At 43.2% G+C, this 26,684-nt stretch overlaps 3 protein-coding genes across 3 annotated transcripts in view; 2 read left to right on the forward strand and 1 right to left on the reverse strand.

The window, feature by feature from the left end:
* Nucleotides 1-5,668, forward strand: part of fryb (furry homolog b (Drosophila)) — a 64,849-nt gene extending 59,181 nt beyond the window's left edge. The window contains exons 60-65 of the mRNA XM_078286392.1: nt 20-169; nt 367-465; nt 603-686; nt 1,306-1,416; nt 2,007-2,242; nt 2,654-5,668. Coding sequence (XP_078142518.1) covers nt 20-169; nt 367-465; nt 603-686; nt 1,306-1,416; nt 2,007-2,242; nt 2,654-2,912 — 939 coding nt within the window. The 3' untranslated portion in view covers nt 2,913-5,668. The remainder of the gene's footprint in view (nt 1-19; nt 170-366; nt 466-602; nt 687-1,305; nt 1,417-2,006; nt 2,243-2,653) is intronic.
* An 805-nt stretch (nt 5,669-6,473) lies between these two features.
* Nucleotides 6,474-8,381, reverse strand: zar1l (zygote arrest 1-like). The gene is made up of 4 exons (XM_071911818.2): nt 7,797-8,381; nt 7,259-7,351; nt 7,068-7,142; nt 6,474-6,617 (listed from the first exon to the last, which is right to left on the reverse strand). Exons 1-4 carry the CDS (start codon nt 8,379-8,381, stop codon nt 6,474-6,476), a joined length of 897 nt encoding a protein of 298 aa, XP_071767919.2.
* A 1,538-nt stretch (nt 8,382-9,919) lies between these two features.
* Nucleotides 9,920-26,684, forward strand: part of pds5b (PDS5 cohesin associated factor B) — a 32,254-nt gene continuing 15,489 nt past the window's right edge. Inside the window, exons 1-12 of the mRNA XM_071911815.2 lie at nt 9,920-9,990; nt 16,663-16,789; nt 17,553-17,756; nt 18,506-18,592; nt 20,293-20,390; nt 21,453-21,579; nt 21,952-22,032; nt 22,648-22,788; nt 23,856-23,971; nt 24,879-24,973; nt 25,291-25,436; nt 25,662-25,813. Coding sequence (XP_071767916.1) covers nt 16,682-16,789; nt 17,553-17,756; nt 18,506-18,592; nt 20,293-20,390; nt 21,453-21,579; nt 21,952-22,032; nt 22,648-22,788; nt 23,856-23,971; nt 24,879-24,973; nt 25,291-25,436; nt 25,662-25,813 — 1,355 coding nt within the window. The 5' untranslated portion in view covers nt 9,920-9,990; nt 16,663-16,681. The remainder of the gene's footprint in view (nt 9,991-16,662; nt 16,790-17,552; nt 17,757-18,505; nt 18,593-20,292; nt 20,391-21,452; nt 21,580-21,951; nt 22,033-22,647; nt 22,789-23,855; nt 23,972-24,878; nt 24,974-25,290; nt 25,437-25,661; nt 25,814-26,684) is intronic.

Consider the following 26,684-nt stretch of genomic DNA (forward strand, 5'->3'; position numbering starts at 1 on the left):
CACTTTCTTTTATTCCCAGAACATCCAGGGTAAATTCTGCTCCCTGACGACTGATGCTGCCACTTACCTCGGAGAGGGGCTGAGGGGAATAGGATCAAAGTTCCTCAGGTCCTCACAGATGCTGACCACATGCTCAGATTGTCCCACGATCTACATTGACGCTGACACTGTGAGTATTGCCAGGAGACAAAAATTGATTTGTGAAGAGCTGTAGTCGATCATGTTGGTCAAATTGCCTTTGCAAACAACTCTGGGTAGTCAGTGTACAGTAGCTGTTAATGAGGAAACAGGGGCTTTATGTTGAATCAATCAGGCAAATCTAATACATTCAACTCTTCCTTGGCCACTCATCTGCCCTCTCTCCAGATCATGTCTTATGGTCTCCTGGAGAAGATGAAGTTCAGTGCACTGGAGCTGCAGGAGTACCTGGACACCTACAACACCAAAGAGGAGGCTGCCGTATCGGTACCCAACTTCCACACGTTATTTTCACAAGTCGATTCTTAAAATGCCGATCCTGTGTTTTTTAATGCAAACTAATGGCTAATTGAGAAATATTCTCCTTCTCCCTTCACTCCCTTTTACCTTATTTTCTCCTTCAGTGGCTGAGGAACTGTAAGGACACATTTCCAAGGTGTCCTGGTGATGGTGTGGTTACCTGCCAGCCTGGAGACTCAGAGGAGAAGGTAAAGGAAAGTTATTTACACTTCTGTAAGTTTGCTCTGCAGGATTACACATGAAAGAACTGCTTACTTTGTTGAGCTCTGTATCTCTCTTTTATTCTGTCTCTTTCCTTTTCATCTCTCTTTCCTTTACTCTCTCCCTCTGTGTTTTCATCACACTGAAGTGTTTGCTCTCTTTGCATGTGAGCTGTGTGTATTATGATCCTCCTGACTGGACTGAGTTTCTGTTTTAATAGGATTCTTTTACCCTAGCCACTAAATACTAATTGAAATTAAAAGTTGCCGGGTTTTTATACTGTGGGCTAATTCTTGGTAGCTTGACTGTGAATGCCTTTGTACTGTGCTGTGCATGTGTTTGATTGATGCTTTGTCTTCCTCTCACCTCATTCTGACGCCCTAACATGCTCTCTCGCTGTCTAGCAAATGGAGTCTCTTGCAGTAAGTTCTCTTACAAGTTTCTTCACTTCACCGCCTTATATTCCTCTTAAATAAACTGCTTAATTTACAGTTTTATTCTTGTGTGTTGCTTGTGTGTATGTGAAAATGTGTGACTGTGTCCTTGTGCATGTGTGTTATATGCTATCAGTGAAGCTGAACCTGTTTCTCCGTTCATATCTTTTAGCAACTGGAGCTGTGTCAGCGGCTCTACAAGCTGCACTTCCAGCTCCTCCTACTCTTCCAGTCCTACTGCAAGCTCATTGGTCAAGTCCACGCAATCAGCTCTGTGCCTGAGGTAAGACGAGGACGTCAAATCAAGGTTTATCAGTACATCATATACATACCAACACAGCAAGCCATTTTTATTGGATCTCCAATGCCTACATGAGAACATTTACCACACTGTCATAGGAAAATAATCTGTAGTCAGAATCCAGTAGACTAAATACCATTGCTGTGGGTATTTTTCTGTTTGACTGCTGAGTGTGAAGAGCATCAGCTGTAAATGTAAAGATATCCACCATTTGAAAAATTTGACACCTTCTTTGTCGAGGTGATTGATAGCAAAACATGAAAACAAATTATACCACTTTTTATAGAATAGAAGGTAACTTAAGTCATTGGTTGGCAAAATGGTAACACTTTTACAGAGTGCATCCTTCATCGTTAAGGTAATGATTTTTTTCCAAAATGAACATATAACATTTTGAACTCTTCTGGGTTTTTTTTTTGTCAAATGCTTTAACCAAACACATTTCCACACCAGTAGCCAATAAAGTGAATCTTGACTATTGAATCTAGTAATATAAATGGTCCTTCTGTGATGACAAAAATGCTCAAGTACACACACACTCAACCACCATCTGTTTCCCTCCCACCACCTAGCTGCTGAACATGTCTCGAGAGCTCACTGATCTGAAGACCAGCCTGCAAGCAGCAGAGGCGGCTGTTGCCAGCGACCTGGAACACACACACTTGGCCCACACTCATGCGCACGCCACCCAGGTGGCAGCCATGGCCGTGCCCAGCTTCCCCAGCTCCGAGGCAGCTGTGCAGGCCATCCTGGAGTGCCTTAAGAACCAAGAGTTCACCAAAGCTGTCCGCTACATCCAGGAGTGCAGGTGTGTAACAAATCTGTTACATGCAAGCTCATGCAGGCTGAAACACTGAAATAATCCCCTGCCCACATGCACATGCATGCCTACACTCACATACCAGTACACACACATCTACACACAGTACTGTCCTCTCATTATAGCCACACTATGGTTCGACTGATATGGGTTTTTGAAGGCTGATACCGATAATTTTGTGCAGAAGCTGCCGATAGCCAATATTTTGTGCCAATATTCAATATCTTTACATTTTACCATTTTTATGCCCAAAAATCACAATTATTCCATGTTTCCCCCAGAATTTTTCTTTTGGCAGGCTGGGAAAGCCTCAGAAACCGCATTTAGGAACATGAAAACTGTCCATTGAAACCCATACTAGCTGGTCTCATCACACCTTCTCCTCTCTCTTGCTTCCAGGAGGCAGTGGCCCAACGGAGTGTTCGGCGGCAGCTCGGAGAGCGAGGTCCAGACGCTGCTCAACGTCTACTTCCGGCACCAGACCCTGGGCCAGACGGGCACCATCGCCCTGGTGGGCTCCCGCCAGGACCTGAGCCTCATCTGCTCCAAGCTGCTGGAGCTGAACGGGGAGATCCGCGACATGATCCGCCGCGCCCAGGGTTACCGGGTGGTCACCACCTACCTCCCCGACTCCAGCGCCTCCGGGACAAGCCTCTGACAGGACCTCAGGAGCCCCCCGCCCCCTCCGCCCCCACCCCCGCCCTTACCTCCCCCGCCGCTACAGTCCATGACCCTGCCGAAACCACCTCCACCCCCGCTGCAGCTGAGCCATCCGTCATCTCAGTCCGGTGTGATAGAGGAGGCTCAGCACCCACACACCTGGCCCTTACCTCCGCCTGTCTATCTGCTGCCCCGGATTCAGGGCTCCAGACAGACCGCCGCCTTCCACCCCACCCAACACTAGAACCACATCCATACCTAGACCATGACCCAAACCTCACTCTGCTCTCCTCATCTCCATCCACTGTAGACTCTGACACTTCTCTGCTTGAGTTTCCCAACCCCCCCGACCTCTTCTCATCCCACAGCTGTTCAAACATCCCAGGCCCCTGCTTGCCATTCGAACCAATCAGGGATTTTACACCGCCACACGCGCAAGAACCAGGGAGTGATTACATCGATGAGAAATCTGATGTTTATTATCCTTTCAGAGGATATTCATCACACAGTTCACCGTTGTTACACATACACAATAACAAGCACCCGTTATCATCTTTCACACCCAACACGCTCCCAACTGTAGCGTCAGAACCCACCCTGCTCTCACACTCTGACACCCACGCATCGCCCATTCCCCTCCGCGGCTCCCATCTTCCCCATTTCCCCCATTCCCCGTACAAATACTCCATTTCACGTTCAAGCCCATCACCGAACCCAGGTCATGACACCGTCTTAACCCGGGGTCCCGCCCCGTCTTTGTCCCTCCCCCCTCCCGTTCCACCTCCTCCCTGTCCCCCTGCCCAGGGAGAGGCTGCAGGATGGGGTTGTTGTTGCTCCCTCGGTGAGGCGGCCACACCCTTATCTCGCTACCTGGGCAAGGTGGGACACGCCGCCCTGCCCCTACTGAAAGTAGGGGGGCTCCTGAACACCGAACCTTCAGACGTTCAGACCTGAGACGCTGAACCTGAACTTAACCACAACTGAGGACCTACACACCTGAGACTGCTGCAGATCCAAACACCTGATCGTAACTATTCCTGACCAACCTGCAGACCCAAATGTCTGAGTAAGAGAAGACGGGGTCCTAGACATACCTGGGGCCTGGAGAGACATTTTAAGAACCGTGAGTCATATCCCGGAGATAAAGGGATGTGTGATTGGACCCACTGGATACTAGACACTGCTACCTGCTGATAAAGATGACCTGATGTGATTCTATCCGAGCGTTAGCTTCGCTTTACGGTTACGTGTTGTATAATAGATCTGCTCCTAGTTTAAGTCCTGCTTGATGGTCATCACTCAGCATCTGATCTGTTCCGCACCAGAGGACCTATGAAGGCACTTAGCTTGGATTCTAACTTGCTTCCCAGAGGAACTGAAGGTGAGACTGAACCTGATTGACTGTTGCTGCCTCCTGTGGGAAGGATGAAGCTAGCTGGTAGTATCACAAGATACAGTGAGGGAACTAGCCGGGACAGTGCGTAACATCGCCGGTGGAGTTTTCCCTATTGCACTAAGTGGAGTTTTGTTATGAGATAAAAACAAATGTGACAGAAAGGAGGGTATATTACTGTTTGTTTTGTTACTGTGAGAGAAAAGGCTGTCACTTTCACTGAGAAGGAAAAGCCAAAAGCTGGAATTACTTTTCTCTCCTTTTTGTGTCTACTGTTTGAGATCTCCTTCGGGGGGGAAATTGTGCAATGCATGACCCAGTTGAATGCTTACTACTGTACTAGCGTCCCTTTTGCTCCCAACAACTCTCTGACTACTCCTGACTGACTGAAAGACAGATTGACTGACAAAGAGCGGATGCAGAATACTCAAGCGTAGTACTTTATGCTGTCCCTGCTCTGTTTATATTCTGAAAAGCTTGTGTATCAGTGAACCAGCTTGTCTGTAGACTACTGTGGTAAACATTGGTACACTCTAATCATGCCATTTTCTGTGCACAGCGTACACTCCTCTGTGTGGCTAGTTGTAGCATCATATTAGTGAGTGTACACACTGTATATTTGTTACTGTCCTACACTGTAACATGTGTTCACATGCCAAGAGGATGGTGCATGTATACACTCAGATATTTAGTCTTTCTCTCTGTATCATGTTGATGATAATGGACACACAATGGTCTTGTTACCACTGTACACTGTAGCATATGTTTGTGTGTGGTTTGTAGGTACTGATAACACGTAAGGGAAATGCTGACATTCAGCACTCATCGTTGATGTTCAAAACAAAACTTGTGCTACTACTGTTCTGAAGTCGAACACTTCCTGTTGTCAGCCCCTTTTGTGATTCCCCTCGTTTCCTCCCTAGCGGTTATTTGCCCTTTGCTGTACAAATATCTTTTGCCTATTTATATCTGATCAACTATAAATCAACACTCATTCAACTTAGTTTTTATATTAATGTTTGTTCTCTCAGTTCAAACAAATTTTAACTGCCATGCATGCCATCTTCTGTGTACTGTATGAAGTGTTTGAAATATTTATTAACAGAATCATATTTTATCTGAAAGATATGTTTGTATGAGGTACAAAAGGGAGCTTTAAGCTCATGCGGGTATGTTTTTTTTCCTGTGTGTGGGAGAATGTGTGTGCATGCCAAATAAGAAATTGCACATTTTTAAAGCTTTTTAGATGAAGACTGTGTAGTTGTTTTTTCACCTTGTAAATACTTTTACAGCCTTTGTGAAGTTGTTTGAGTTGATGCTCTGTACAAGTCGGTGTCAAAAGTAAAGACATATCAAAATGACTTCTTGTGCATTTCACTTAGCCTATTTGAAAGTGAAATAGATTTTTATAGAGTATGCATTCATTTACATCCTTAACATATAAGACTATTATTGGTTCTCAACTAACAAGTCTTGTGCAATTAGGACCGATGACTTACGACTCTGCATTGCTCTCATACCTGTTGTATCAAAGACAGTATTCTGGTCCTACATCACCCTTTTGCTTCTTGGTTTAGACCAGCATCCTATTAATCTAGTATTAAAGTTAAATTAAATTAAATTAAATTTTAAAGTTAAGTTTTAAGTTAAATTAAAGTTTAGACACATAAGACCGGCTAGATTCAAGTGACTGAGCAGCAGGAGTCCTTCCATAAAAAGAAAGAGAGTTACAATTCCTTTGACTTCCAAGAGGTTATAATTAAAGTAAGAGTACAACTTCAGTATGGTGTACACAAAAAGATTGCACAAGTTTCCATGCAATACGTTTATTTCATAAACTTTATTTCCACTTACAAAAATAATTTCACTTTCAGTTAAGCACCAAGATAGTTGGGGGGATAGAAGGACACCACCTGCTTGAGAAGTTGCTTCCAATAACCAACCCAGGTAGAGATTTTCAACTATTCACCAATTGTGGCTGGGAGGGAGAATAAGCAAATCTCATAAAGTCTGTTATTGTATGTTAACTTCCACCTGTGACATAGGCATGTCGTCTGACTCACATGGCCCTAACCTTGATGGCAATCAGCCGTCAGATCTACATGAGCAATAGACGATAATCAATTCCAAACCAAAGCAAACGTTGGCCGGCTTAAAAATCCCCACTCAGACGATGTATTTGAAGCTGTAGGTGGCGTCACAGGACAGCCTCATGCCCTTGCAGCGACAACACAGGTCCTGGCGGTGAGGCCTCCTCATGTTAATGTGCCTCTGCTTCCTCTCACAGCAGCAGGAGGTCTGGGAGCAGCCCTGAGAGGGGGTGAATGGAAGAAAGCAAATGAGCAAGAAGAGTCAGGAACAGTAAGCCAAGAGTCAGTCATGGAACATTACTGACCCCTATTGAAGGATGCCAATGTTTTGAGAAACTGACTCAACAAGCAAGTGCCATTCCTGCTCATGCAAGTCTAACAGGTTTCAATCCTCTGAGCTCAGAGACAATGGAAAGCAGTGAATCCAGCTTTACCATTCAGAATGGGAATCAACCCTCTCCAAGCACATATTTCAGGGTTGATATGTTGGAGAACCACTTGGTACATGATCTGCATTTCAGGTTGCCATTTTACAGCGCATTTCAGTGAATAGTTTTGACACAGAGTAAAAAGGCTTATTATCAGATGGAATTCAACAACAAACCCACCTAATCCCCAAGGGTATTTATAAAGGTTTCCTATTGGAGCAGGACAAGAAAAGTAAATGCACCTTGCAGAGGATGGACTCCACTTTGTAGGGGTTGAACCCCACCTGACACTTCCGGCAAAGCTGCTTGTAGTACACCTGATGAAGATAGAAAGACACAAAACAATAATGGTTATTTTTACATATACAGACCATTTTATCCAAACGTTACAGCACAGGTTTACCATAAGTTACAGTATATAATTGACCACTACCTTACTGGTTCCAGAGATGCACCACACATAAGCACTCTCCCACCGGATGTTGCATTTTCTGCAGTGGAAAAAGCCATACCTCTGCTCCAGAAACTAACAAAAATGAGAAAAGCAGTTAGAAGAAATAGACACTTTTGCAGAGTGACTTCTTGCACAGTCGTGTGTGAAGAGAGTATAAGTATATGTCATGTTGAATGGTGGGTAAACAGTTATATAGGAATCAAAGAGGGCAGGAACTCCCACATTTTTTCATATCAAGGACCCTCATATACTGTAGATCCACTTTAGACCAGACACCCATTGGATAAAAGCTTTGTCCTACAGGTTCCGATTTTGTTATCCATCTGTAGGTGAAACCTCTGCTCACCATAATCATACCTTCTCTCCTAAGTGAATGCAATAAAAATGTAACTCAACAAACACATAGTTTCCAGGGGACCCACTTGGAACCCTGTGAAGGACCCCTGGGTGCTACTTTGGGCACCACTGAACAGGCCCCATCTCATTTCTTCAACGGACTCCGAGGCAAGAGACCCACCTGGAAGTTGGACCCCCTTGATGCCCGATGGAGGGGTGTCTTCAAGTCCTTATCCTCAACAGTTTGATCCGTCTCAGCATCCCTGTCAGTGTCACGGTCCACGATTTCAGCGGCTTCATCCTGTCCTTCACATTCACAGTCATCGTCGTTAAGTTCCTTCAGGAAGGTCCTGCGATCAAACACGGGAGAGTAGATGGAAACGGGTCGCAAGAAGCGCAGGTTGTTGACCGGTGTGTTGTACAGCGCCTTTCCGTCCGGTTTGGACGAATCCAGGCTCTTCGAGGACTTGGAAGAGACGAGATAGTCGCCTTCCTGGGAAAACAGCGTTTTGGGGCCAAGCGAGCACTGGACGATTTTATCCACTTTTGCGTTTACTTGCACGCCGCATTCTTTCGTGTTTGCCCTCCTGAGTCGAGAGGGTAAACTGGGATCGACTTGGGACAGGATGGCCTTGCAGAGCTCCAGGTAGTTGAGGCCCTGGGGGGTCATGAACCGGCCCTCCCTCTTTCCCCAGCCGCAGGGGGGGCCGCAGGCCGGACTGCCGCTGACATTGTACGGTGAAAACGTGGACACGAACCCCTCCATCGCGGAGCCATGAAACCAGACTGCTGTTTCTTTCCGCTGTGATTTATAGGTGCTTACATGTGCCAGTAGGTTCCCGTCTCAGAGCACTGATTGGTTAATTGAGATCAGGGGTGAGCTTTATTGGAACAACACTGTTGTCCTTGGCAAAATAACCATTATCCTATAATAAATCATAGGCTGTAATACAGTTTAGAAGGAGACTAAAAAAGTATCACAGAAAAACTTAATGCAGCTTCTTGGTCAAAAAATATACCTCAGAAAATCCTATAATAGCCTAATGCAATAGTTAGATAAAAAATATACCATGAAGTTAAGGTCTTTATAAACTCACTTTATAGGCTACAATAGATACTCTGTAAATCCCTATAGCAATATTATACTTTAGCAGAGAAAAAAAACATAAAGCACGATAAGATAAAGTCATTATTGAGAAGCCTAGGCAAGTCCTCGAAAATCCACAGAAGAATAGGAGAGAAATATTGATGTTTTTTCATTAGACTGCATTTGAAGGGTGTCGTAAAATGCGGAGCTGCATAAGGTGGAGCAGCATAAGGTGAATAGCCGCTGGTTGAAGAAGACTGGGTGCAAATCTGAAACAATTCCTTATATTGGAGCTCCCCCTATAGCTCATCTGTGTTGGCCAGTGACATATGAGGGTTATCAGAAAATACTACAAACCATAACCATAGCAACTAAGTTAATTAAAAATACAATGAAAGACTGTGTAGTGTTTTTACCACTATGTAGGATATTTCATAGCTCCTGCTAGGAATTTTGCCATAATCAGTCTCCTCAACAACCTGTATGTATGGGGAAATAATTATCAATAAAAACATTATCTTAAAAAGTAACAGCACTTATAGAAATGCTGCATAGAGTGCAGTTTATCGCTTTAAGCATGTTTTGTAGCGCTGTATCTTATTCAGCCTATAAGATATTTTTGGCGTAAAATAAATAAATAAAAAGTTTATGTCACTCGCATCCTTTTGCTGCCTTCAGGTGCTGTCAGAAATATCACGAGTACAAGTTTAAAGCGCATGGACCCTACAAGGCGGTAAACACAACTGGCAAAGTGGGAATTTTCCATGATACGTGAGATGGCGAGATGTGTAGTTTATGTATGAATTTATGTATTTTATGTATTATGTATTTTATAAGTATATGTTGTTTGTAATTCTATTTATTTAGTTTGTATTGCCTTATGTTTCTATTTTCACTTTCTGTTTAACTTTTAGCGCATTTTTGTATTGATAAATTAATTAAAACCTCAATTACGTATATCACATTCAAAATTTTCCTCTTTGTTCTGCCACTGCAGGACGAAGTAGCTCTGTGCCGCTTGAAAAAATAAACATAAATGGCGAAAAGTCGATTTCTGCACGACGTACGATCTCGGGATTAGGAATTTAAGAGGGTCACATGAATGCAGCATTTGGCCTATTCAGACCATTCAGACTTTATGCGCATAACTCTATAGGTGGCGCTACGCACCCATGGATGGCTTTTTACCCATGGGCACTGAATCTATACATATTGGCGCCATTTTGGAGCTAGGAGGGGGAAGAGAGCTGCAGAAGAGGACGCAATTGATCACAATTCACCCTAACAGGTATGAAATTGCACCAACAAACAAATCCTGTTTGATTGTAAGGTACGGATATTTTCAAGTACTGCTGCAAAAAACTGTATGTAACCCTGGATGTATCCGAGGAGTAGCCAGGTTTCCAGCGCTGGCAGGGAGAGCGCAGCCCGCCTTCCTCGCCTGTGTTTCGGGTAGCCGTGTCAGATTCACAGCGCTGGCTGACCGGGTGGTGCGGCGCAAAATGGTTAGCTAGTGTACTGTTAGCCCATTTGCTAGGCTAAGTGTCCCAGCAGCATCAGCAAACAATGACTCGAAGTGGCTGCATGGTTGCGATCAGAAAAATGATAACGATACAGTTATGGCGTTTTGTTCTGTGTACTAGCTTACCGCCCTCTGTCACCGAGATTGCTGCTGCTATCGTTAGCTAGGTTACGCCAGCCAGTGTAATGGCTAGCTAGATGTGCTTACCAGCTAGCTAGCTAACGGTAGCTAACTAGATTAGCCACGGTCAACATTACAGCAACAAGGCAGTCTAGACTATATCATAGTCTATGGCCTTGACATGCTCCTGTGTCATAACAATGCACACCTCCATTCACAAAACGGTTTCTAAAACACAACTAGATTTACTACCGCAGAAATAATTGTTGTATTTACCCTCTGGTTGCCCAGATATAATGCTCAAATTATTTTCGTTTACCGTTATGACTCTCATTATGGGCTATTTCTTAAAGGCGCATTGCTTTGGGCAGATTCATCGGTTCATCCCAGTATAGAAATAATTGATTTATTTAATGGTTGATCGGTTGGTTAATTGATTGAGTCAACCGACGAATTCTAACAGTTTATCCACTCTCGTACTTTCCACCCACCGATGAGGACTAGTACTGTGATTGTTGAAAGCAGCACACCACCGGGCTCTTGCATACCTGCTGTTATTAATATAATAACAAAAGGCTGTACGTGAAGCGGTAACGTTAGCGTTTGTAGAAACCTCGAAACGAAGACGGTACATATTATCTCTACAAACAGACAATACATGTTATTTACGCAAACGCTGATTTAAGCCAATCAGCTCTATCAGGGTGCTCCAGTGCATTGCTTTGATAACTATCAGTCTGCGGTTACTGGACTTGAAACGCATCCCACCACCTTTTTGCAGGTTACTTAACGGGATCACAGGCTGTAAGAAGCCTCTGTAATTTCTGCTGAAATGTCCATCAAATAGCACTTGTACATGGTTGTGGTTTTTTGGAAAGTTGTTGAGTCAGGAATCGTTAGCATTTAATAGCATTGCAAATCAGTGGTATTCAAAAACATTTTCCTGAAAAAACCTGTTTGAGTCTTCTTGATAGTAGGACTGTGTTGTAAAACAGTTCTGACATTGTTTGGATGGTGCTGCATGAGATCTTTTCAGTATTTTCTTTTTCAATCTCTTTATTTGTGTTAGCATTGCTAAACAATGTTATCAGTTGGGATATCTCTGAAGTTGTTGTTTTTCAGCAGTGTTTCCTCTGTAACCACTTAGCAGCAGTGGTGGTTGGGGGTAATTTTTGGTTTTGGTTTAAATGTCCCTCCCCATTTTGGCTATAATGCTGGATGCAGCACTGTTTGCATTTTGAGGGAAATTGAGCTAAACTGATGTTTGGTCAAATTCATACAGTACCTAGCCCTGGTGGTAGGCTATTTATTTATTTTTTCCTGTTGTGGCGCACCAGTGTTGAATGAATGTAGATGGAACGTAAATGTGTTTGCATTGCCAAATAACCCCAAGCTATGTAATTCAGCAGTGTGTCTGTTTTATGGATGGCGTTGCATATGGCTTCCCTGGCAGACTGGCTTCTTTGGAGGTTTACTCCAGCTCTCTCCTCTCATTCTCTTCCCTGCTGGTTTAATTTCAATCCCTCCTTCTCTACTTCCTTGTCGTTTCTGGCCAGCCTCCACTGGGTCAGATTTGGCAGCGTAACGCTCAGTTTAGAGAAGTTTGTCCATGAAGTTTGGAGCTTGGGATACTGCTTATCCCGAACTCTTAGCAGCGCTTTCCTGTCCAGCGTTTTTCCCCCTCAGTGTGTGTGTGTGTGTGTCTGTGCACATGGAGGTTAGGTCAGTGAGTTCAGCCTCATAACCAGCTGGTGCCCAGTCCTCCCTCTCTCTCGGTTTGCTGACAGTCGCCCCCCCCCCCCCCCCCAAATGATCGCCCACGGGGGTAACTAAGGATAGCTGGGTCAAAGTTCAGATTAGGTTAGGAGGACTGCTGTGTACATGTCTACCCAGTTCTGCTGGCTGCTGTGTCAGGGGGACAGGGGGAGAGCCGAAACAGCGGGCGGATGGAAAAAAGCTCACCGGGGGATAAATGTGCTTGACTGTGATAAACCAGAAATGAGTTCAAGGTAGCCCATGTTCCAACGGCTTTAACGTCGGGTAAAGCTGGCCTGTGCGTGATTATTTACTGCTGTCTCTTATTCAAAGTGAAATATTCCCTGCTGGATGGTGCTCAGACAGACCCCCAGGTTGACAAATACTCTACTCTGATTGGCTGCTAGAGCTCTCTGTGTGTCTCTGCAATAGGCTGAGAGAGAGATTGGACTCATCTTTGGCAGCAGCTGTGGGGTGGAAAGAAGGTCAGAACAGAGCAATTTGGCAGCCTGCCAGTGTCCAGTGTGTGCATTTGTGCCTACTGACGTGCATGTGGTGTGTGTGTGTGTGTGCGTGTGTTTATGAGAAATCAAGTACAGCTGCAGAAAAATGTTTGGTTGTGATTCAAAAGTCAGTATTGCGGTCTGGCCGCTAAATCAAAACCCAGCAAACAGGCTGCAGACCTAGTGACCCAGACTGTTTCATAACAATCAATTCTCCTTCATTGACAATAGCAGCACCACTTCAGAGAGTCAGAAACGGGACACGAGTTACCGAAGCTGTCCTCTCCGATCATTCATTCAGTCCTTCTTAGCTACAGTATGCCATGCAGCCCCTAATATAGTAGAACCTTGTTTTGCTAAATCCCCTGGGACTGGCGGTTGTTGTGGAATGAAATGTTGGGAGCAGGGCAGGAAACTAACTTTGCTGTTTTTTTGTCCAGCAGCCACAGGGGCTGATGGATTCCACATTTCGTCAGCCAGTTGTGGTATTTAACCCGCCAAATGATTTACCTGCTAAATTGGCTGGTACAGCAGACACAAATTATCTGCCTCAGTCAAAAGTGGTTTAAGACCTGTACCATGTAAACATGATGGCCTGGGTTTGAATCCGGCCCAAGACCTGTGTTGCATGTCAACCCCTTCTCTCGCTCCCAATCTTTCCTGTCTGCCAAAAAAATGCCCAAATCTTCAAAAAAAAAGTTGAATGCTGGAATGTTTTGAAATTCCAAAGTGGATCAGTGTCTGTCTGTCCATTTGTTCGCCTGTCTGTCCATCCATCTGTCATGCACAATATCGCATTTCGAGAAAACCTGGACAGTGATTTTCACAGCAGCGTTCCGGCTTTTTCAAAATCACACTGATTGGCCCGATTACAAAATTACACTGATAAGGAGGGGGTGCTACATGTCAAAACGAGGTGACATTTTTGTTACCGATTGGTCCTGAAGGGGATTGCATCATTTGTGGTGGACAATATGTTTGCTGTTGCTTTCCTTGACATATGAAACATGCATGCACATATTAATATTAAGATGATGCAGCGATTTTGCGTTTCATTTCTAATTCAGTGTCACAGCAGGATAGTCAAAACCAAGACAAAGTAAAGCAAGGACACCATAAATCAGTGGTTCTCCACCTTTTGGGCGTGTGACCCCTTAAAACAAAGCATTACTCGCGACCCCCCCTTGAACTGTTCAATCAAAGAATGATTTGAATGATTAATTATCAGAATTTATTTTACAAGAAGTAAAAATGAGAGAAAAATAGACCTAGATTTAGTAGTAATATGTTTTTTTGCTATCCCATAAATCATTTCCTGACCCTGAGGTTGAGAACTACAGCCATAAATGATGCAGTTGACAATAGAGCATGAATTTGTGGCAGGGTGGTCTGGGGGAGCTCTTGGTATCAAATTGAACCTTTGTTGAAGTGATCGCCTCCAAATCACAAACTGAACCAAGTGGAGCTGTGAATTCACATCTGCAGCAGTGTGACTGTCACATCATCTAGGGAGGACACTGATTTACATTAGCTTACATTCAGCTTTTTTCCACCACAAAGCATCATTAAACGTATTTTCTAGGAGAGGGAACTGGAACTGTAAAACTCAGTTAAGAAGGACATAAATAGAACTGGATAATGATCTAGTGGGAAAATAGAACTGGATAATGATCTAGTGGAAAAAAGAGATCCAAGGCACTCCAAAAATGTGTTAAAGCCCCCTATATAATGAAGGACATGGGGTTGAAATGCAGTTTTTAACTTACAATTATCCAAAAATTATGTAGGCTTTTTAACAATTTTTTGGAGTGCCTTGGATCTCATTTTTTCCACATGATTACCAGAGAATGCTTTTCTCATCCAACTCATCACACAACTCTCCAGTCGTTAACATTAGAAGCTAAGATGCATTCTAACTAATCGATTTTCCTGGATAATGATCAACAACAACTCCCCCAAATTTTTGTTGTTGTTAAGAGTAGCTTTTAGTAGTAGTAGTAGTCATATAGCCCAGCCACCCTTTGCATGCATCAAACTGTACCCCAACTAAAATCTTCAAATCTAGTCAGAAAATTAGTCTGGGAAAGTGTGGACTTTTGAATGTGTAGGAAATCAGTATACAAATTCAGGGTGGGAAGTTAACTTTTTGATCCACTAGTCACTGTGTCTGGTAGATTCCTAAATCCTACCAACCACTTTTTTACCAGCCGCTTTTTAAAAATGAGTGTTACTAAATATAATTTAAAACAAAAAATACACATAAGATGCACATGTTATATAGGCCATAGTTTATGTATTTATTCAAGTATGTTGACAATGATGGAACGCTTAAAGCGGATAACACATAACAAGAAGAAGCTGCTTAATATAAAATGAACACATCCAAGAGAGCACAAACTATCTGAACTGCTTTAAATGTTATTAAAATCTTGCCTTGCTTGTCATGTCGCCCCTCTCATTGAAATATCGCTTTTTTTTGTTTTGCCCAATGGCCCCAATGTCTCCTAATTCGCTGCAGCGCACCACCTCTCTCATTATCTGTGTCTGCTGGCCTCTTAACTCCAACAATATGTTGCCACATTCTGCTTCCAGTTTGACAGTCTCGTCAAGCCTCGGGGGTAGGCAAGCTAAACTGACTAGTGGGTAGTGAGGCTGCCCTATTTAATGTTTTCCTTGGTAACAAGATTCATATCAATTTATATTCAAACTACGTTGCTGAGTACGGTGCCCAGGAGTGGCAATGGGAAGCCCTATTTGATGTTTTCCTTGGCAACAATTTTTTCATATCAAAATGTTTTGAAACCGTGTTGCTAAGTACGGTGCCTGGGAGTAGTCATGAAAAGACTGACATATCGGATGTAAACAGAGGGCAGTGCGCTGTGGGAGTGCGCTTCGTAAAGGGTCTGCCAGCTGCTGATAGTTGTTTTTTTCTCGCACTTTTGGCAAACTTTGTTCACCCGCCACAGTTGCTGGTGGAACTAACAAATTTACCAGCTACTGCTCAAAGTCACCCACATTTGGCGAGTGGCGGGTGTTACTTTCCCACCCTGTACACATGGGCTTTGCAGAAAATAGAGAATGTTTATGACTTTGTTCCCTTTTATTTCTTTTGAGAAAAGTATGTGCTACGTAGGTCCATCCTTTCAACACTGCCTTATCCCTGGTTCAGGCTTTCCGTGTGGCTTGACATGTGCAAGCTCTGTGTAAAGCGTGGCTCTCATGCTTCTTGTGCTTTCATGATGACCACAGAGGCGCGTCTACATAATCCATCCATGTTGTTTCAGATTTCAGGGGGTGCATGACCTTGTACATGACTCTCAAATGTAGCCAACACACCCAGTGATTTTGGCCACAGTTATGTCATTTTGACCACATGGACTCAGTTGTTTCCGCATGAACCAGGCTTTAGTTTGTCTTAGTCAAGAAAAAAACGGTCATATATCTGGGCGAGCGCATTACCAGCTTTTCAACATCTTTCATGGCCAAATAACAATGGCAAGGTGAGACCAGTTTAACAGCCGCTGCAAAGGGGCAGTGTAAAATGTTTAAAGTGCAGTATGACTGACTTGGCCAATACTATACTAAATTCAAAGTCAAAGCACATTTGGCATCATGCGAATGCCCTAACCATGAATTGGGTGTGATCCTTGTTAGGCCAGTGGCTGCGGTAATGAAATATGGAACACAAAGCCAGCAGCGGCTCGCACTGAAAAGTCTCCCTGCTCTCAGCATGCAGCTGTCTCATCTTGGATTCAGCTTGTAGAATGCCATTACCTTGCTGTGAATACCTCGCTGAATATTTCAGAGGCTGCTCTATCGCAGACTCCTTTCAAAGCTTTGAAGTCTTAAAAAGATTTGCGTCAGGGGGTTCAAAACAGGTGATGATGTACTTTTTTTAAAACTGTTTTTTTTCTCCCCCTTTTTAAGTTGAAGTTAAACAATTCTGCAAAGGGGTTTTTAGTCCCTCTGTCTCTTCACCTCCCTTTCTCTCTCTGTTTCACTCTCTCTTCCCCCTGCTTTTGAGTGTATTACCAGTGTTGCTATTTCTTTCTCTCCTCAGGCAGTAAAGAGCTAAGAGGATGGCTCACTCTAAAGCTCGAGCCGCAGACGGGAAGGTGACCTACCCCCCGGGGGTCAAGGAGATCTCAGACAAGATCTCCAAAGAGGAGATGGTCCGCAGGCTCAAGGTCAGTGCCATTCGTTCTGCTGCAGCACTGTCGGCTGTCATTACCTTGTTAGCAGACGTAGAGATTAGGGGTGGGAATTGCCAGGAAGCTCTCGATACCATGTCGTCACGTTGCTGGAGTCATGATAATATCGCTGTTCTTTTACCAAACATTAAGTATTCAAATTTAAATCTTGCAGTTCAAATCCCAATATTTAGACATTCACTGTTTTGTTCTGTTTCTTTGTAACTGGCTGCACTGCACTAAAGCACTTAAGTAATATCCCAGCAATAAAATCTCTAAATCAATTAAACCTATAAGTAAAAGCCTGAAAGTAATTACTAAATGAAGCTTAATTATTTACCTAATGAAGAGCTTTCTAGTCTTTCAAGCACTCTTTCAATTACCTTTTTTCTTACATTTTATCATCATTACATCATTTTATTGACCATTTTATTAAAAATGGCGTTCTTTCATTAATAGCTTTGAAATACGAATAAAAGATTTACATTTGATGTCAGCATATTGATACAATGTTTTCACAGGAAGTATTGTGATATTAGAGATATTATTTTCTTTCTACCCCTAATACAGATTTCTGTAAAACAGTTTTTTTGGAAGTCTGTAAGTTTAACAGTGAACTTGCACTGAACAAATGGAATATTACGGATGGATTTGCCTTGGATCAGTGGCACACTTGAGCACTTTCATCCAGCTATTCTCCCAACCTCAGCTGCTCTGACACCCGCTCTCTCCATTCGACGCCCCCCTCTCTCTGTTCCAGATGGTGGTGAAGACGTTCATGGACATGGACCAGGACTCCGAGGAGGAGAAGGAGCTGTACCTGAACCTGGCCCTGCACCTGGCTTCAGACTTCTTCCTCAAACACCCAGACAAAGACGTGCGTCTGCTGGTGGCCTGCTGTCTGGCAGACATATTCAGGATCTACGCCCCCGAGGCGCCCTACACCTCACCGGATAAACTCAAGGTACTCCAGGACCTTGTTACGATGTTTTAATTAGGGCAGATGAAACTACTTCTTTGGTCAAGAGTCCAGAGCAGCTGGTAAATGCCCCAAATTCACAAGCCACTGTCACTCTTTCACCATCCAACTAGGATGTTTGGATCGACCTTCAATGAGAGTCTGTTGCCTGTCAGAATAGCCGGATGAGTAATACATCATACTAGCATTTGGCTGGTGTTAATTTCACCACCCTGGATAATATAGGTGTAACTTTTGCTAGACACAAAATCACACTCACACCGTCTAGAGCTTCTAAGAGCAAGCTGAGAGACACTAATCAAAATTCCCCATAAAAAAAAATTTGCGTCTCAGTTATGATCCCTTCATCTGGTGCGCCCAGCTTTCAGGTTTAGGTGTTTTTTATTTTTTGCGTTCATGTTACATTTTGAGGTATTTATGTGATGCTATTATCCAAAGCGAAGTAGAATTCATGAGCAGGTAGGGATTTGGTGTCTCGCTCAAAGACAGTTCGACACATGGCTGTTGGTGGACACATTGGCCGTATCAGTTGATTGTTCCTGGGGGTCGGACCAGTTACCTTTCAGTTATGGGATGATCTCTCTAAACTCTAGCTCACCCTGCCAGGCATTTTGAACATGAATCCTGTTCATTTCAACTGAAGGGTCCCTTTTTGATTTTTCGCCCACTGTGACTTGCTTTGTTGTGTTGCCAGTGACTGTAGTGATGGTAACTGTTCCCTGTCTCATCTCCAGGACATCTTCATGTTCATCACCAGACAGCTCAAAGGACTGGAGGACACCAAAAGCGCTCAGTTCAACAGATACTTCTACCTGCTTGAGGTGTGTTTCTGTGTGTTTGTCTTACTGGCTGTGTTTACATGCACAAGGAATTTCATCCTTAACCTGGTTACTCAATTAGCCTGGTTTTGGTTGATGTGTGTAACCCTATTTGGTTGGTTAGAGAAACCTGATTACGAAGCCTGGCTTACTTCCACATTACACAGGTTACTGTGGCATGTAAACATCTTACTCCTTTGACTTTTGGCTTTCACTGTCTGCACAAACTCACACTCACACAGTGTACCTTGGATGAAAAGTATAATGGCCTGTAACATTATTTGTGAGGAGCATCAAGAAAATTGACTACTATTGGATCATCATTTCTTTCCCCTGTATTAGAGGTAATTGGCTGCTCATTCGAAGGGGGAGAGGGAGGCTGGCGGCAGCTCTTTTTTTTTTTTTTTTTTTTTTATAGCTGTGGGCGGGACGCCACAAGTGGGCAGGAATATTCTGTTAATTAGCTTATTCATGGAAACGGAGATACTCAATCGTAGGGTATCAAAGGTTCATGTGAACAACTTAACCTGCACAAGACCTTAACCGGAGTATGGCCAATTGTCTTAATAGCTTACTCTGTGCATGTAAACATAGCTGTTTTTTTTTATCCTGGTGGATTTCAGTTGTCATATTATTTGACTGCCTGCCTTCTAAATATATCTACCAATGCATGTATGTATTCAAGGTCTTATACAACAACATTATATTAAATAAATAAGGTGTAGGGCGAGTGTAGAGACAGAGGAGAAAGCAATGGGGACAGAATGACATGCACTCACTCCTGCTGTGCAACAGAAGCTTATAAGATGCATACTGTTCCCTGGAGCTATCTGACAGTCTAAATTGTGTTTCTCAAGTCTGTCAGGCTGCAGTGGCCTGTAAGTATCAACTCTGATTTTCCAGGCATTTTTAAAACCATGTTTACCAGCCTAAAACTGGCCTTTTTATTTGAGGGACTTTTTTAGAATCTGTTAGAGGAAAGTTTTCGGTTAAACTCTGAGCAACTGGTCACCGTATTTGAGTTCCCTCTCACAGTGAACTCGGATGTTCTTTGCAGGTAGTTAATGGTTTGCTTTGCTTTTGAGTCCCCTTGCTGGTGCTTGTCATTTTGAACGCCAAGTGCTTTCAGTCCATTTGTGTGGATTTGTTCTGGGAAGTCATTTCCTGGTGAAAGCAAAGGGCAACTTGGGTGAAATTGGTAGGAAATACCTTGTGGTGAAGTCATATAAAATGTGTTTGTGTGTTGATTTCTCTATAATTGGAGATAAAAGATGGAGTGCAGCAAATGTCAAGTAAGCTACTGTTTAAAAGGCCAATGTTTGAAAACAGAGCAGGATTAGACAGACTGAGCTGGATCAAATTTAATATGCTTCATTTTGTATAATATTAGTTCATTTTTGCTTCATGAAACACAACTGCAATTCAAATTGCTATCTGTAGCAGCCATAATGGGATTATTTGTTAAGATGTTGGTGTTTAACATGCATTGCACTGGAGTCCAGTTAAAAGCAATTGAGTAGAATTTTAAAAATGGTTATTTGTGAAAACACCTTGAAATTCAACTGCATAGCAAGTGTGGCTGTTTTTGTTTGTTTCTTTTTTAACTGCCCCTTTCCTCTTTTTTTCACCTTCCCCCTCCCTAGATGCATCAGCAGTGTTAATAGCTTTGTCACTAACCTCCTCTCTCTCCTCTTTCTGTTCAGAACATAGCTTGGGTGAAGTCCTACAATATTTGCTTTGAGCTTGAGGACAGCAATGAGATTTTCACCCAGCTTTACAGAACGCTTTTCCAGGTCATCAAGTAAGTCCGTTTATCAAAGCCCACCTGTGTGTGTGTGTGTGTGTGTGTCCATGTGCGTCTTTGTTTATGTCTCTTTCTGTGTGTGTATATGTGTTTTATCTTGACAGCAGCAGTGGGTAATGAAGGAATCCGTTTCGGCCCCTGTAGCCCTCTCTAACACCTCATTCTGTCTCAGCCGCTACATCGCGAAGCAGCGCTGTAGCGATCCGTTTGTTTCTGTCTGATTGGCCCCTCCCCCTCTCCTTCTCTTTTTTCGCTACACACCCCCCTCTCCCTTTCACTCTGCTGAACACAACCTTGAGGGCTGAATTCTGCAGCACAGAATTTGGCACTTTGCCATTGGAACAAAATTGTGCATGTGTGTGTCAAGGTTGTGCAGGCACAAAGCTTTTTATAAGGGAGATGCTAAAGAGCTCTGCTTTCCATGCTAAATGTTTGCAGTGAGCTGGAAGGTGTGCGGGAATGCAGCCCGTGTGTGTGTGTGTGTGTGTGTGTGTGTGTGTGTGTGTGTGTGTGTGTGTGTGTGAGAGTGAGGCTTCCAGTGAATGGGAGGTAATGAGTCTAGTAATGCCTGGCAGCGCTGAAGACAGCAGTCGCTCAGATACAAATCTAGGTAACAAGCTTTACTTCCCATTGTAACATGGATGATTTGGAGCAAGTAAACCTAACCTCTGTGTGATCAGTGCATCGCGGCCACATGCAGAGGTCGGAGCGCGGCCCGTCACCATTGAGGTTGTTTCCAAAACGAGATGCACACAAAGTGACAAATGTGACAACTATACCTGCAAAATGCCTGCTGGCATGAAAAATTAGTTATTCTTGCTTTCAAAATGGTAACATTTTTGATCATATTGTCAGTTGTATTTTTTTTAATGAGCAATAAGCATCATCATACCACTTTTCCCCCCAAAAATTGATTTTTAACATTTTGATTTGACACAATTGAAATTTAAATCGTTGCGTCAGTTGGACTGTGATGAATGTGATATGTTTGCAGCTAGATCGTTTTTTTTTACTTCAGTGATGTCATCCTTGACCCTTGACCCTGCCTTGTTTCCACAGCAACGGCCACAACCAGAAGGTGCACATGCACATGGTGGACCTGATGAGCTCCATCATCTGTGAGGGAGACACTGTATCGCAGGAGCTCCTGGACACCGTGCTGGTCAACCTGGTGCCAGCACACAAGGTATCTGCACATGGCCAAATAACATGCTTGACATGCACCATCACATGAAAGGCAACACACAAGTATTGACATTTATATACACACACACTTAGTCCCACCAAGCGTGTTGGATGTGACACAAGCAGAGACATCTCAGTAACTCAAACACTCAGCTGAAGTGATTTGATAGTGCCAGTTCACTGAAGCCAGTGTCATTTTCCATGTCCTGTAATTCAGTGAGACCCCTGCAGGTGAGAAGAGGTAAAGCAGGATGAGAGTTTCTCCACTGTCTATCATCTGCACCTCCTCCAAGCCTCTTGATGGGATTCTTCTCACATGCTTAGTTGTTGCTGCTGTTTTATTGACTGTTTTGTTTCCTCTTTCTCTGTCTAGAATCTGAATAAACAGGCGTATGACCTGGCCAAAGCTCTGCTGAAGAGGACTGCTCAGGCGATTGAACCTTACATCACCAATGTAAGAATGAAATCTCTGACACAGTCTCATTTATTTCTTTTGACTGAGTTTAAGAGTGGCTGTGTGTTTGTGGAATGAGAGAGTGAGTGAAGGAAGGTGTTGAATTTGTGTCTTGGGTGGATGGACACCTGCTTGTGGTTTCTGTGTTGCTTCTGGATACCTTGCAGTTATGTGTAGTCTGTAAAAGTCGTGGAATTTGAAAGTAGTCTTTGCCAGGCTTGTAAAAGTTAAAAAGGTACATTCCCAGTTTGTACTGTGTAGCTCATTGCATTGAGTAGAGCATGACACTAACACTGCCAAGATTAGGCCTTCAGTTTTAAAAAAATAAATAAAAAACGAGAATTTCCTTATAAGGATAACATTATGATTACATTATCTTGTGACCTTTGTCACAGGCCATCTGCCTCTCTCTGCTGTCTCCACAGTACACGTCTAATAAAGCAAAAATGCCCTGAAAATAATCCTTTAAAAGAACTTCTGAACAAGGATGCTGACGACTATCAGTCATGGAAATTTCTCTATATGTCACAGAAAAGTCACGCAGTGTGATTTGTGGAGACATGTAGGAACTTTGTTTTGGATGTGGTCTCTGTAACCGCGGTTTTTCTCGGTCAGTTCTTCAACCAGGTGCTGATGCTGGGGAAGACGTCGGTCAGCGATCTGTCTGAACACGTCTTCGACCTCATCCTGGAGCTCTACAACATAGACAGCCACCTGCTGCTGTCTGTCCTGCCGCAGCTGGAGTTCAAACTCAAGGTACGCACTCTTTCAGTTGTACTTTTGTACACTTGCTGTACTAACTGTTGAGTGGATTTCTAAGCCTATTGTGTTAGTATTTTTATGTATATTTGAGTGTGCCAAGTCAATTGTTATGGTTTGATTTATCTTACAACACTTTAGGAAGTAAGGAAGGAACTAACTTTAGGAAGTTTGCTGAACAAATGCCATTATAATTAGTCTTTGTAGCACTTATCAGAACAGAGTTACAAAGTGCTTTACAAAAACAAAAGTATTATTATTATTATTATTATTATTATTATTATCATATTATTATTATTATTAGTAGTAGTAATAGTGGCATTCTGATCATTATTTGTAATAGCAGCAGCAATGGTTGTGCTAGTATTGATGGTGGCATTATTATTACTTTATACACACACACCACACTAGATACCCAAATTCTCTGACCCATTACACACAGAGCCGTGCACTTTCACTTTCTCTGCGGGTTTGTTGATTCATATTAGAAAGATAAGGCAGTCAGCCACTCAGCATAATGTTGCCTCTGCAGTGTCTCATAAAGGCATCCTGCTGATGGATAACGCTCATTAACTGTTCAGAGGGAGTGTACATCACTGCTGTCTCCTCAAAATAACAGCCGCGATAAAATCTCTCCCGCACAGACCACTTTCTCTCTCTCTCTTTCTCTCTCTCTCCCTTTCTCTCTGATGCTCATTCTTTCTCCCTGCCTCTTTCTTCCCATCTCTATCTTGATTTCTCATCTCTGTTGCTTTCTCTCCGCCGCCCTCCCTTCTCCCCCTATCGTTTGTCTTTCTCTCCATCATGCCCACTCATTCCCTCTCCCTATCTCTGTCCTCCTGTCTTTATCTTTAGTTCTCATAGTCTCAGTCGTTTTCTCTCCCTTCTGTCTCGCTCTAAAAAAAGATTGATACCGAAGAAACTGCTGCGTCCACGCGATGTGTAATGTTGCCAACGTAGTTAATGTAAATGACTTGGCGCCTCTGTCCATCCCACACAACGAGAGTTCTGTGCATCATTTTTCTCTGTCTCTCTCTCCCCCTCCTTTTTTTCTTTCTCTGCAGAGTAATGATAATGATGAGAGGCTGCAGGTGGTGAAGCTGCTGGCTAAGATGTTTGGAGCCAAGGACTCTGAGCTGGCTGCACAGAACAAACCGCTCTGGCAGTGCTACCTGGGCAGGTGGGTATCAGAGTGTCCGCAGGTCCTTCAAAAGTCTGAAAAAGTCTTAAAATATCCAAATTCAAGGCCTTAAGAATGTCTTAAAAACAGTTATTAGATGTCTTAGGTTTTTTCCCCATGCAGTGACCGGTTTCTATGTGCTGCACGTCCACTTGTAGATTAGTACAATATACAAAACAGATTCGCTTATTTATTTATTTATTTATTCTGATTTATTTATTTTCCCATCGCATCTTCTTTGCTAAACACAACTTGACTTCATGTCCTGTAATGATTAATTTCCTGTTTTTTTTCCTTGTACTTTTTTTCATGCCGCCCATTTATAGTGTCAGAACTTCCATTAGCTATGTTCAATTGGAAATAGGCTTGTTTTGACAGATTTGTATTTTTATTTTGGTTTATGAATTGCTGTTAAATTAAGCTCCAGGTAGCTTTAAAAGGCTTTTCGAAACCTGCAGATACCCTGGTGTGTGTGTGTGTGTGTGTGTGTGTGTGTGTGTGTGTGTGTGTGTGTGTGTGTGTGTGTGTGTGTGTGTGTGTGTGTGTGTGTGTGTGTGTGTGTGTGTGTGTGTGTGTGTGTGTGTGTGTGTGTGTGTGTCGTGGTGTGGATCAAGTTTACTGTCTTTAACCAGAACCCACATCATGCACAGAGCACACCACTTTGGTGTGGGTGGTGGCTATCAGTGTCTCCATTTATTTGTACATGCTAGTGTGTGGTTACGCTTGAATGTCTTCACTGCTAACTGAGGAGCTTTTGCTGTTGTTCACTCTTATAAATACACCCAAGGACAATGAGGCTTTTGGTCTGTTTTTGTTTTTACCTTTTATATTTGGGAGGAGAGGATGTGAGTGCGCCGTTTTACTAGAGAGTTAATGACATTGTTTTGTTTTTTTCTCTTCCCACAAGGTTTAATGACATCCATGTGCCCATCAGACTGGAGTGTGTGAAGTTCGCCAGTCATTGTCTCATGAACCACCCAGACTTGGCCAAAGACCTCACAGGTAAATGAAACTTGTCGTTGTGCAGCAATAAGGATGGCAGCATTTTAACCACTGTGACCAGTATTTAGTTAGTTTGCCACGGTGTGTGTTAATACTTTAGCCATTCCTTTAAAGATAAATTAGAGGATCAACTGATCAGTTAGTTAGGATATTCTTGATCCTTCCAATGTGGGCTTCCATCGGAGTGATAATTCAGGCAATATGAGGACAGAGTAGCATCCAGCAGGTATTTTGTGTGTGTGTGGGCGGGAGAGTGTGTGTTTGAGGTGACTAGGTCTTCTCCCATCCCACTCCTACATGTCTGTTTTCTTTCCCAGAATACCTGAAGGTCAGATCACATGATCCAGAGGAGGCCATCCGCCATGACGTCATCGTCTCCATAGTAACGGCTGCCAAGAAAGACCTGGCTCTGGTCAACGATGCACTGCTCAATTTTGTGAAGGAGAGGACCTTGGATAAGAGAGTAAGTGGAGGAATTTGGGGTCCTCGCCTTTGTGTGTGTGTCAGTATGTTATAATAATGAATTTCTCTGTCCTGCGATAATGATTTTTCTGTCTGGAACTACAGCCAATTTAACTTCTCTGATTATTCTAAGTTCTCATTTAAACCAGTTGGCATGATTAGAAATTCAAACTCCTCCGTCTCTCTCTTTATCTCTTTCTGTCCCCCTCCGCTCTCTGCCCCTCAGTGGCGTGTGCGCAAGGAGGCCATGATGGGCCTGGCTTCAATCTACAGGAAGTACTCGCTGCAGGGAGAGGGAGGGAGGGAAGCCTCCAAGCAGATTTCCTGGATCAAAGACAAGCTGCTCCACATTTACTACCAGAACAGCATCGATGACAGGTTTGTGTGCCTGTGTGCGTGTCTGTAGTATTAGAAACATATGGAAAGCGTAAGACCGTTATGGATCTGATTGAAGCTTAATATTTGGGGGTTACTTGTAGATTAAAGGGTAGAGGAATCAGTTTGTTACAGTAAGGATGCTGGTTTGAATCCTCGGACTGCCTGGGGAAAATCCGGGTGTGTTAAATGAATAAGTGGCTCTTCCTTTGCTCAACAGCTTTTGTTTTGCCCTTCAGCAAAGCACCTAAAGGAAAAATCCACCCTAAAATATTTCAACAATGTGGAAAAAAACAGCTATTAACTATGTACCTTTCATTCCTGGGCCTGTTTGATGGTGTATTTTTCTTTTTCCATTGGATCACTGGCCAAACGTAGATGGCATGACATCACATCAAGATATTTCTCAATGAAGTTTGACAGCAGAAAAAATTTCAGCTATCTAAAACTCAACGTCGGGTTTTGGTGTCAGTCACTCAGAGTCAAAGAGCAAGGGCTTCTTTCTAAACTCACCATTTTGCACCAACATTGAACAATCATACAGAGAGAGCAATCTATCGTCGAAGAGGCAGAGATACCAATTCCTCCACCCACAGTAGCCTCAGTAGACCATGATGCAATGCAGCCACAGCTTGTATCATTGCGTGTGTGAAATGTAACAGCCTATTTTTTATCATTTGAACAACCAGTCACAGCACACCACAGTATTATTCCCTATCCACTCACTTGTTCTCAACTGGAAAAAGTTACTACACTATCGCTCTTGCTTGTCCACCTGCACATATACCCAGCGGCTGAATGCAGTAATTTCTCGCCCCTCCTCTGGGGGTTGTCAAAAGTCATTCTGGGAAACATATGTAGAAATGGGAAAGGC

Source organism: Centroberyx gerrardi, chromosome 11 (genome assembly GCF_048128805.1).
Source record: "Centroberyx gerrardi isolate f3 chromosome 11, fCenGer3.hap1.cur.20231027, whole genome shotgun sequence".
Classification (NCBI taxonomy): domain Eukaryota; kingdom Metazoa; phylum Chordata; class Actinopteri; order Beryciformes; family Berycidae; genus Centroberyx; species Centroberyx gerrardi.

Bases quoted from the DNA above. Each gene is read 5' to 3' on its own strand.
- zar1l (XM_071911818.2), bottom strand. From the start codon at position 8,381: ATGGAGGGGTTCGTGTCCACGTTTTCACCGTACAATGTCAGCGGCAGT. The intron at 7,352-7,796 runs GTGGGTCTCTTG...CATTTTTGTTAG, and splicing joins CAAGGGGGTCCAACTTCCAG to TTTCTGGAGCAGAGGTATGG. The intron at 6,618-7,067 runs GTGCATTTACTT...ACCCCCTCTCAG, and splicing joins TGGAGTCCATCCTCTGCAAG to GGCTGCTCCCAGACCTCCTG.